This window comes from Oncorhynchus tshawytscha, linkage group LG01, assembly GCF_018296145.1.
Source record: "Oncorhynchus tshawytscha isolate Ot180627B linkage group LG01, Otsh_v2.0, whole genome shotgun sequence".
NCBI lineage: Eukaryota > Metazoa > Chordata > Actinopteri > Salmoniformes > Salmonidae > Oncorhynchus > Oncorhynchus tshawytscha.
In genome coordinates, this window is record NC_056429.1 from 39,000,333 (window position 1) to 39,012,604 (window position 12,272).

General features: G+C 40.2%; 1 protein-coding gene across 1 annotated transcript in view; it reads right to left on the reverse strand.

Moving 5' to 3' along the window:
• Nucleotides 1-12,272, reverse strand: part of LOC112250505 (collagen alpha-1(XXIV) chain) — a 205,918-nt gene that overhangs the window by 173,014 nt on the left and 20,632 nt on the right. The window contains exon 3 of the mRNA XM_042321159.1: nucleotides 8,137-8,201. Within this exon, the coding sequence (XP_042177093.1) occupies nucleotides 8,137-8,201 (65 nt within the window). The remainder of the gene's footprint in view (nucleotides 1-8,136; nucleotides 8,202-12,272) is intronic.

Here is a 12,272-nt window from a genome sequence, read left to right on the forward strand (position 1 = left end):
CAGGGTATATAACATGACTAAAGGGAAGCATTACAAATGTCAACAGCATGGCACAATATTTTTGAAAAAGCATATGATATGACAAATGAGAAAAAATAGGTATTAAATATATTATGGACATAAGAAGCAAAAGGAATCAAAACTCAGCGGCTTTACAGAAGACACAACTCTGTGTGTGTGTGTGTGTGTGTGTGTGTGTGTGTGTGTGTGTGTGAGGGAGGGAGGGAGGGAGGGGAGGACAAACTGGCAGACTGATGTGTACGCTCAGTGGAATCCAGGAAATAGGAGAATGTCAGTGGGGAGATCCTGGGAAGAGTAGGAGAGGAGAAGAAGGAGGAGGGGTAGGAGGGAGGAGGAGTTGGAGTTGGAGGAGAAGGAGCAGTGGAAGGTATTTTCATTGCTAATCCAGAGACACTAGTTTCCTTTGAAACAGCTCATCCCCCCCAAGCTCATTGAGCTGCTCAGGGAGCTTTTCAAAGACTGTTTTATTGATTTGGCAGAACAGGAGTGAAGAGAACTTAACCAGCAGTTTGCATGCACGCACGCATAAGATATATGGCAAAGGAAATAGCTTCTTTGGGGGCATGCAAAACCCACACTCACCACAGTAAAACAAAACAAAAAGTCAAGAATGGAGACTGGTAAATAATCAGACATCAAAGCGGTAAGCTATTTTAGAACGAGTTGCACATATATGACCTTGCGACCTTTCATTTGGTAACGGGTCAAATGGAACAGCTAATAAGTTATTTAGAAAAGCGTAGTATAAATGTTAACAGCAGAAATTTGGGGAGGAAGGGGTAACAGATGGTGGCTGACATTTACCTTAGTCCAATTTGTATCATTAAAACGTACACATGGAAACACTTAGCAAAAAGCCTTATGGATTCAGCGATCATAGAATACTCTAAAATGGAGATTCAAACAGTGACATTGGAGACCATTATCTTTGGAAATAGATCTATGCCTGAACAGTAAACAGCATATCATTGTACGTATTCCGAAAAATGTTGTTTAATGAGCGACATTAGCTCACCAGTCAATAGGCTGAATAGTGAAGTGGTTTCCCACAGTCAAAGTCCTGCAATAAGAGCTATGATGTTATTATGTGTAAACTCTTCACAGTTGTGTTCTTTAGATGTCACTGAGTAGGCTGATACCACATTTCAAGGACCCAAGATCCATAGGTAAGGCTGTACATTGGAATATAAATGTTCGATACACATAGTAGTTTCACTGGTGAGCTAATGTGGCTCATTTCACAAGTCCTGCAATAAGAGCTATGATGTTAATATTTGTGTTAACCAACGTTTCCTAAATTCAGTCCTGGGGCCCCCTTTGGTTGCACATTTAGTTTTTTGCCCTAGCACTACACGGCTGATTCAAATAACTCATCATCATCAAGCTTTGATTATTTGAATCAGCTATTTATTGCTCAGGCAAAAAACTAAACGTGCACCCCTTAGGGTCCCCAGGACCGAGTTTGGGAAACGCTGGTGTGTCTTCTGTGGATGTCACTGAGTAGGCTGATACCCCATTTCATGGACCCATAGGTAAGAATGTACATTGCAATATGAATGTCTAACACGCACAATAGACTGACTGGGGAGGTGATTTCCCACAGTCAAAGTCCTCCAATAAGAGCTGCTATGATAATGTGTGTAAAGTCTTCACAGTTGTGTTCTGTGGGTGTCACTGAATTGGCTGATACCCCATTTAATTGATTCACAATCCATAGGCAAGGCTATACAGTGAAATATATGTATGCCCAATGCAATTATGAAGTCTAATACATCCACAGTGCGATTTAAACTCATTTGTCCTTTGTCAAATTAACAAATTATTTATTTTGTTTAATTTATATAACAACATTCCAAACTTGTTAAGCATCATCTAGTGCAAATATGACATGATTACAGTATTTGTATCCGTTTCAATGTGGGACCTTTTATTTTGAAGGCGAACCGCAAATTCCCCTATTGTGGCTAGCTTCACATACAGTGCTGGTCACTGTTGAAAATGACGTATCTACTGATTTCTGGCTTTTTCGTGTGGAGGCATGCATCCAAGACTTAGATCGGCTAGCCGCTATAAGGGACACATAGGTCAAATCAAATCATATTATATTTGTCAAATGCACTGAATGCAACTGTGATTACTTACAGGCCCTTAAAACCTCTTTGGGATTTGGGGCAGCATTGGGAGGTTTGAATGAAAAGCGTGCCCAGTTAAACTGCCTATTACTCAGGCCCAGAAGCTAGAATATGCATATTATAAGTTAATTAATTAAACACTCTAAAGTTTTCAAAACTGTTAAAATATTGTCTGTGATAACAGAACTCATATGGCAGGTGAAAACCTGAGAAAAATCCAACCAGGAAGTGGGAATTCTGAGGTTTGTAGTTTTCAAGTGAATGCCTATCAAATATCCAGTGTCTGTGGGGTCAGATTGCACTTCCCAAGGCTTCCAGTAGATTGTTGTTGTTTCAGGCTTCTATTGTGAAAGGGGAGTGAATAAGAGCACTCAGAGTAAGTGGCTCAGCTGAAAGCCATGAGTTGTTAATGGTGCGTGGCCATGAGCGCGACGTTCGTTTCCCTTTCTAATGAAAACAGTATTGTCCGGTTGAAACATTATTGAGTATTTATGATAAAAACACCGTAAGGAACATCGTATGACATGTTTCTACGAACTTTATTGGAACTTTTTTGACTTTTCGTCTAGATGCTTTGTGCATATGGATTACTGAACTAAACGCGCAAACAAAAAGGAGGTTTTTGGATGTAAAGATTAACTTTATTGAACAAAACAAACATGTATTTTGTAACATGGAGTCCTGGGAGTGCCACCAGATGAAGATCATCAAAGGTAAGTGATTCATTTTAAAGCTATTTCTGAATTTTGTGACACCTCTCCTTGGCTAGAAAATGTCTGTATGGTTTTTGTGGCTAGGCGCTGTCCTAACATAATCGCATGGTGTGCTGACTAAATACTTTTTTGCCCCACTATGTTGATTGGACTAAATTGTTTTGGTATCTTTTAGTTGTCACTGTATTAAACTAAGCAGAGGTGATTTGATGATTTTGAAATGTTGAAGTTGAAATGGTGCTGGAACAGTGGAGGCAGCTCCTGTTTTCTTTACAACTTGCGGTAACTCTGTGGTTCAAAATCAATAGTAGTTTAGTGGTCTGAAAATGTCAGAAATATTAACTTACTTGACCATGCTGTAGGTCATGTAACTGTCTGTTACTGTACATGCAATATGCTTTGTGGACTTCACTGGACAGAGGTTGCTATCTAATTTTGTGATAAAACAAACGTGTGGTTGATTTTATTCTGATTGTCTGTCTTTTTGGCCTTTTTTGGCCTTTTTGGCCTCACGGTCGCAAGGAATGAATTAACAGGTTATAGAGCAAACAACATACTTATCACAACACAGAGGTTCGCTAGCTAGCTTCACACAGAGTACAATTACAAGGAGGAGGTTATCCTAGATCACTAGCCCTACTCTGAGACGCTTTGTAAATATGGGCCCTGGAAGAAAGCTGTTGTCATATTCCTTGCACAGCAGTCCTTCCACCACTGGACCCAGGGGTAGGCAACCCTGTTCCTGGAGTGCCGCAGGCATTGCAGGATTTTGTTTAAACTATGCATCAGACCAGGGGTGCATTCAGTTCGCTTGAATGTTTGCTACATTTCGGAATGGTTTGTACCGAACGCCATGTTTTCCCAAAACATTCTTGTATGTTCTTAAACAGACTTTGAAATGTGTTTGCTCTGTTCGGTGGGTGTGCCGGGGTGTGGCTTGAAGCAATGAGTGAAGAACTTAAAGGGCAGCAGTACATTTTGAAACCACAAACCAACCCCTCCCTATTTTTCAACTAGTCATTCAGTAGAAAACCATTTCCGTTCTATGGAACATTCTATAACGTTTTTATGTACTGAACGCAGCCCTGATCAACTGATCAGTGATGCCTACCTGTGCCCTAGCGCAGGGTCCCCCGCCCCTGTGCACGTTTAGTTTTTTGCCCTAGCACTACACAGCTAATTCAAATAATCAAAGCTTGATGAAGAGTTGGTTAATTGAATTAGCTGTGAAGTGCTAGGGCAAAAAACTAAATGTGCACCGAGGGGGGGACCAAGTTTGGGAAACCCTGCCTTAGAGGTATTAGTAAATGCTTATGAACTGAATATTGCATGTGAATTTCCATTTATCAGCTAAACTAACAAAATGGTTGACTTGTTTAGCAACATGTGCAGTACATGCTAATATGGCTTTGGTGAGAAAAAGTAAGCAATGCATTTGTCGTCATCTCCCTATCAGGCCACTGCATGCTGTGACATGGGCCTGGATGGCAACACATATTCAAGCTGCCTGACTAAAAACGGTCCTTCAGTGGTACTGGAAACAAGGGCCTGACCTGGGAGTACAACTACATTCTCTCTCTGTCTCACAGCAATGTTTACTGTTATTTTTTTGTATTGCTTATTTCACTTTTTGTTACGTGGAGTGGAACAGGGAAATCCAAGAGCAGACTCAGACGAGGAGCCTGGGATGAAGTAACCAAGATATTTATTGAAACACAGGGGGAAGATGGAGTGCAGGCCAATAGAAGCTCAGGCAAGTTGCAGGAAACCAGGTGCTGAGGCGAGAGAGGTTGGGACAGGATCTAAATAGTAACACATGACTATAAACGTAGACTGAGTGAGCAGAGATTATGATTTGGCAGTTTGGAAGTGGCATGACTGAGTATTTGTAGAGGTCTTGATTATGGAACAGGTTGCAGCTGGTGGGGATCGGCTCTAACTTCAGCACACCTGTCTCCACCCACACAATCACACACAGAGGGAGAGAGCACTGGGGGAGTGGCGGCAGGTCAAGGAGACACTGGATGAGCAGTAGGGGGCGTGGCAGGAGCAGACAACACTTTTGTTTATCTACAGTTGAAGTTGGAAGTTTACATACACCTTAGCCAAATATATTTAAACTCAGTTTTTCGCAATTCCTAATATGTAATCCTAGTTAAAAAAGTATGTCTTAGGTCAGTTAGGATCACCACTTTATTTTAAGAATGTGAAATGTCAGAATAATAGTAGAGAGAATTATTTATTTCAGCTTTTATTTCTTTCATCACATTGCCAGTGGGTCAGAAGTGTACATACTCAATTAGTATTTGGTAGCATTGCCTTTAAATTGTTTAATAACTTGGGTTAAACTTTTTGGGTAGCCTTCCACAAGCTTCCCAAAATAAGTTCTGTGAATGTCGTCCCATTCCTCCTGACAGAGCTGGTGTAACTGAGTCAGGTTTGTAGGCCTCCTTGCTCGCACATGCTTTATCAGTTCTGCCCATAAATATTCTATAGGATTGAGGTCAGGGCTTTGTGATGGCCACTCCAATACCTTGACTTTACTGTCCTTAAGCCATTTTGACACAACTTTGGAAGTATGCTTAGGGTCATTGTCCATTTGGAAGATCCATTTGCGACCAAGCTTTAACTTCCTGACTGATGTCTGCGATGTTGCTTCAATATATCCACATAATTTTCCATCCTCATGATGCCATCTATTTTGTGAAGTGCACCAGTCCCTTCTGCAGCAAAGCACCCACACAACAAACGATCCTTGTCCCTATGTGCAGTTGCAAACCGTAGTCTGGCTTTTTTACGGAGGTTTTGGAGCAGTGGCTTCTTCATTGCTGAGTGGCCTTTCAGGTTATGTCGATATAGGACTCGTTTTACTATGGATATAGATACTTTTGTACCTGTTTCCTCCAGCATCTTCACAAGGTTGTTGTTCTGGGATTGATTTGCACTATTTGCACCAAAGTACATTCATCTCTAGGAGCCAGAACACGCCTCCTTCCTGAGCGGTATGACGGCTGCCTGGTCCCATAGTGTTTATACTTGCATACTATTGTTTGTACAGATGAACGTGGTACCTTCAGGCATTAGGAAATTGCTCCAAAGGATGAACCGGACTTGTGGAGGTCTACAATTTTTTTCTGAGGTCTTGCCTGATTTCTTTTGAGTTTCCTATGATGTCAAGCAAAGAGGCATTGAGTTTGAAGGTAGGCCTTGAAATACATCCACAGGTACACCTCCAATTGACTCAAATGATGTCAATTAGCCTATCAGAAGCTTCTAAAGCCATGACATAATTGTCCAAGCTGTTTAAAGGCACAGTCAACTTAGTGTATGTAAACTTCTGACCCACTGGAATTGTGATACAGGGAAATAATCTGTCTGTAAACAATTGTTGGAAATATTATTCACAAAGTAGATTTCCTAACCAACTTGCCAAAACTATAGTTTGTTAACAAGACATTTGTGGAGTGGTTGAAAAATGAGTTTTAATGACTCCAACCTAAGTGTATGTAAACTTCGGAATTCAACTGTATTTCAGCGGTACTACCAGTACAGCTGGTATGTCTCAATGGATGCGTGCCTTACTAAATGGACTGTTTGAAAATGTGAAGAAAAAAAAAAAATACAAATGTAGTTATAAAAAAGAAATGTGAATCACATTTTAATTTTGCGTACCCTCGACGGCATTGCGCGCACCCCTGAGGTACCCCAGTTTGGGACTACATGCCCTAGAGCACACAAACTATACATACCTCGGCCTAAACATCAGCGCCACAGGTAACTTCCACAAAGCTGTGAACGATCTGCGAGACAAGGCAAGAAGGGCCTTCTATGCCATAAAAAGGAACATAAAAATCAACATCCCAATTAGGATCTGGCTAAAAATACTTGAATCAATTATAGAACCCATTACCCTTTACGGTTGTGAGGTCTGGGGTCCGCTCACCAACCAAGAATTTACTAAACGGGACAAACACCAAATTGAGACTGCATGCAGAATTCTGCAAAAATATCCTCAGTGTACAACGTAAAACACCAAATAATGCATGCAGAGCAGAATGAGGCCGATAACCACTAATGGTCAAAATCCAGAAAAGAGCCATTAAATTCTTCCACCACCAAAAAGGAAGAGATTTTCAAACCTTTCATAACAATGCCATCACCTACAGAGAGATGAGCCATGGAGAAGAGTCCCCTAAACAAGGTGGTTCTGGGGCTCTGTTCCCAAACACAAACAGACCCCACAGAGCCCCAGGACAGCAACACAATTAGACCCAACCAAATCATGAGAGACCTAAACAATTATTACAAATTAACATTGAGAAAGGCCACCATAGGCAGACCTAGCTATCAAGAGAAGACAGGATATGCGCACACTGCCCACAAAATGAGGTGGAAACTGAGCCAAATGCATGACCATATCAGAGACACATATTTCCCTTAGATTACACAGACCCATAAAGAATTTGAAATATGTGATAAACTCCCATATCTATTGGGTGAAATACCACAGTGTCCCATCACAGCAGCAAGATTTGTGACCTGTTGCCACAAATACAACCCATATTTGTCTCTTTATTTTCCCTTTTGTACTTTAAATATTTGCAAATAATATATGTGAAATGTGTTATTCTTTTGTAACCTTTGAGAGGGAGCGAGAGAGTGACTGACTATTTGGGCTGTCTCTGCCTGTATTCTAGGACCTGAGGACCAAGAGCATGTAAAGAAGGGTTTTTAAAAAGAATGGGAAGAGGAGAGTAGCTCCACATACCAATAATAACACATAACAAAGAAGATTTCCTGTCCTTGATGATAGCATAATGTCATAAATCACGTATTTTACGTAGTATCATTCTCTGGGCAAGTTTGAACCCTAAAGCAATGGCAACTACAAATTAGAAGTGCTGGCATTCTCCAACTCTACAACCAGGAGTCAGTATTCACCCTCCCTCTCAGATACTGCCTGGTGCCAACAAGTGAAATGTCACTTGGTCCAACTAAGACCCATGCCTATCACACCCACACAAGGCCCCTGTAACACTCAACTTTGAATGGCTGAACTGTTTGCATTTGGCAGAAAGAACAGGCCATCGTAAACCAGGCTTTTGTAAAGTGACATCCCTTTAAAGCTAGAGAAGGTCACTCTCTCATCCACAACAGACAACAAATATATGGCAACAGAAATGGCTAATGGATGCAGGTGAGACATAGGTTTGGTGTAGACTGTTACAATGTAGAGATGGAGTTGAGATGGGGAGGTGGAGGCTGCTTACCTTGTGCTCGGTAGTCTTCTTCTGCAGACAATGTGCATATTGACAGAAGCAGGAGGAGGGTTCCCCTACAGGGACAAACAACACAGTTAGTCGAGGAAAGGAACATGGGAAACAAATACGAGATATCCTTGATTTGAGTCAATGGATCCAAGTCGCAAATCATACCTAAAGAGCCAAGTAAGATACTAACCATACAGCATGGATACTGCGCTCGTCTTCATTACGACCCAAACATCTAATCATAGTTAGTCTATAGGTCACAATCTGCAGTGCTGCTATGGCCACTGGGAAGCAGTGTCTGTCCAAACTGCAATCAGACCGTAAGTCATAAATCAGCAACAAACGAAACATTTCATGCAACTGACATTGAGGACATTATGGTTCCGTCACAGCTGATATACTCTGAACTGTGGGAATACTATTTGGCTGGAGAAATTGTGGGAAAGAAACCAGACCTGAGGTAACTATAGTTTCAATTATGCTTTGTGTAAAGTATTTTTTTGGTGGGTAGGGGACCAAATTGTTAGTTTGGACGCGACTACAACTATTTTAATACAGATACCCCAAAAATGACTACTTTTTAAAACTATTTGAATAAAGATCTCCAAAAGTAACAAAACAATTTAACTATTAGAATACAGATCTGAGAAAGCAACTACTTTATAAACAATATTTGAATACAGATCTCAGGAAGTGACTACTTTTCATAAACTATATGATTAGCTGCCTTCAACTAATGGTGGGGTTGTATCTGGAACTGCATGTTAAAGATAGAAATGAACAGAACCCCTATACTATTACAATCTATCTGACTGTCGTAATTGATCTACCCTATACATTTACAGTATATCTGAACATTCTGTAAATGTCCATTCTCCTGAATGAAATTTTGTACTGCTAAGTATACATAAGGTGATGCTCAACTACTGTACGACTCTTTCAGCATGCCACTGAAAAGGTTGAAAGCTGCTATTCAAAGCCATTTGCAAACAACAACAAAGTTGGATGCTTAGCAAAAACAACTTCAAACTTCTTTGTCCAGTGTTCTGGTTTCAAACACACACTATAAGATATTTAAAGGGGTAGTTTTTTCGGGAATAGAAACTAACATGATTTTTCACCTACCTTGGTTGTAGTTGATTCCAGAAGGCAGTTTTTAGATATTTAGTTTCCTTTCAACACTTAATAGCCATATTTTGTTACCGTTACAGTTTTGTTACCGTTAGCATTATCAACACTTATCAACACTTAACATTAAAACTGTTCTTGTGCCCGTGTAATAAAACTGCCATTACTTTTGGAGCAACATTTTATTAGCATGTTGTTACATCATTCTTTGGTAATTGCAATTTAATTGTATTTGTATTTATTATAGATCCCCATTCTTCCTGGGGTCTAGCAAAATTAAGGTAGATATATATACAATCTTAAAAACATTACAATAAATCTCACACCGCATATCTACATCACAAAATCTATGTGCGTGTGTGTAAAGTGCATATGTTATCATGTGTGTATGCACTTCTGTCCCTGTGTGTCTCTTCACAGTCCCTGCTGTACAATTAGGTGTATTTTTATCCAAATTGTTTTTAAATATGATTTTACTGCTATCATGAGTTACTTGATGTGAAATAGTGTTCCATGTATTCATGGCTTTATGTAGTACTGTGCACCTCCCATCGTCTGTTCTTGACTTGGGGACTGTGAAGAGACCTCTGGTGGCATGTCTTGTGGGTTATGCATGGGTGTCTGAGCTGTGTGCTAGTAGTTTAAACAGACAGATCAGTGCATTCAACATGTCAATACAAGTAGTGATGAAGTCAATCTCTCCTCTACTTTGAGCCAAGAGAGATTGACATGCATGTTTTTAATGTTAGCTCTCCATGCACATCTAAGAGCCAGCCGTGCTGCCCTGTTCTGGGCCAATTGTAATTTTCCTAACTCCCTCTTCACTTGTAGGACATGCCCTGCCCTGTAGGACATTCCCTGTTTATAGCGTTGTTAAGATGGCAGAGCAACACTTTATTATGGACAAACCTCTCCCCATCTTAACTATTGTTCAAATAAAAATCTAATCGTATTTGTCACATGCGCCATTTAGACCGCATGTGACAAATAAAGGTGTAGACCTTACCGTGAAATGCTTACGGGGGGTCAATGTACAAAGTACAGATGGCCATTTGATTAATTGTTCTGCCGTCTTATGGCTTGGGGGGGTAGAAGCTGTTAACCTCTACGGGATCCCCCCCGGTTGAGCTAACGCGTAGGTTAATAAGATTAGCATGAGGTTGTAAGTAACAAGAACATTTCACAGGACACAGACATATCTGATATGGGCAGAAAGCTTACATTCTTGTTAATCTAACTGCACTGTCCAATTTACAGTAGATATTACAGTGAAATAATACCATGCTATTGTTTGAGGAGAGTGCACAGTTATGAGCTTGAAAATGTATTAATAAAACCAATTAGACACATTTGGGCAGTCTTGATACAACATTTTGAACAGAAAAGCAATGGTTCATTGAATCTGTCTAAAACGTTGCACATACACTGCTGTCATCTAGTGGCCTAAATCTAAATTGCACCTAACCTGGAATAGTACATTATGGAATTTCTCTTGCGTTTCAAAGATGATGGGACAAAAAAAATGAAAAAGCATGTTTTACTTTGTAATATCTTTTACCAGATCTAATGTGTTATATTCTCCTACATTAATTTAAAATTTCCACAAACGTCAGTCTTTCCTTTCAAACGGTATAAAGAAAAGGCATATCCTTGCTTCAGGTCCTGATCTACAGACAGTTAAGATTTGGGTATGTCATTTCAGGCAAAAATGTCAAATACGGGTAAGATCCTTAATTAACAAAGGCTTCCAAAATGGCAGCAACTACTGGGCAAAACAGACCTAAAGGACATGGCAAATGCTCAACCATTTAAGGTTTAAGATTAGCTGTAACTCCAATCTGTTCCTTTATAGAAATTAATGGAGACCTATAACCATATAGCAGTTCAATTGGTACAGAATTCTCACTCACGGGTGAAACAAATACAGTCTCTGAAAAGGCACGCCTCAACATATGTTAATGAGACAGAAACAATAATACCCTGAACCCACTAGTGGTCAAAGTTTTTGGCGCTCCAAAGATATGGAACTGTATTCTGTGGGGTGGAATTACAGTACCATTCAAAATACAGAAATTCTTTCCCCAGCCAAAACATTTTCCCACAATGCACCATCATTTACAGTATGCTGCAGTTAAACATTTCAGAGTATTTTACTGTTGATAATATGCAAAATTACTGTATAAATACCATAGAGAGAGAAAGAGAGACAACGTGATAGACAGACAGAGGGATAAAGAAAAGAAGAAAGAGAGTGAGGGGAGAGGAAATAGAAGGAACAACACTTGAGACCCTGTCACCTGTTCCCCATCGAGATACCGGTGTTTTTTTATTTCTTATTTCACCTTTATTTAACCAGGTAGGCTAGTTGAGAACAAGTTCTCATTTGCAACTGCAACCTGGCCAAGATAAAGCATAGAAATTCGACACATACAACAACACAGAGTTACACATGGCATAAACAAAACATATTCAATAATACAGTAGAACAAAAGAAAACAAAAAGTCTATATACAGTGAGTGCAAATGAGGTAAGATAAGGGAGTTAAGGCAATAAATATGCCATGGTGGCAAAGTAATTACAATATAGCAATTAAACACTGGAATGGTAGATGTGCAGAAGATGAATGTGCAAGTAGAGATACTAGGGTGCAAAGGAGCAAGATAAATAAATAAATTCAGTATGGGGATGAGGTAGGTAGGTAGATGGGCTGTTGGCAGCAGAGAACTGGAAGGAAAGACGACCAAAGGAGGAATTGGCTTTGGGGGTGACCAGTGATATATACCTGCTGGAGCGCGTGCTACGAGTGGGTGCTGCTATGGTGACCAGTGAGCTGAGATAAGGCAGGGCTTTACCTAGCAGAGACTTGTAGATAACCTGTAGCCAGTGGGTTTGGCGACGAGTATGAAGCGAGGGCCAACCATACGAGAGTGTTCAGGCCGCAATGGTGGGTAGTGTATGGGGATTTGGTGAAAAAAAACGATGGCACTGTGATAGACTGCATCCAGTT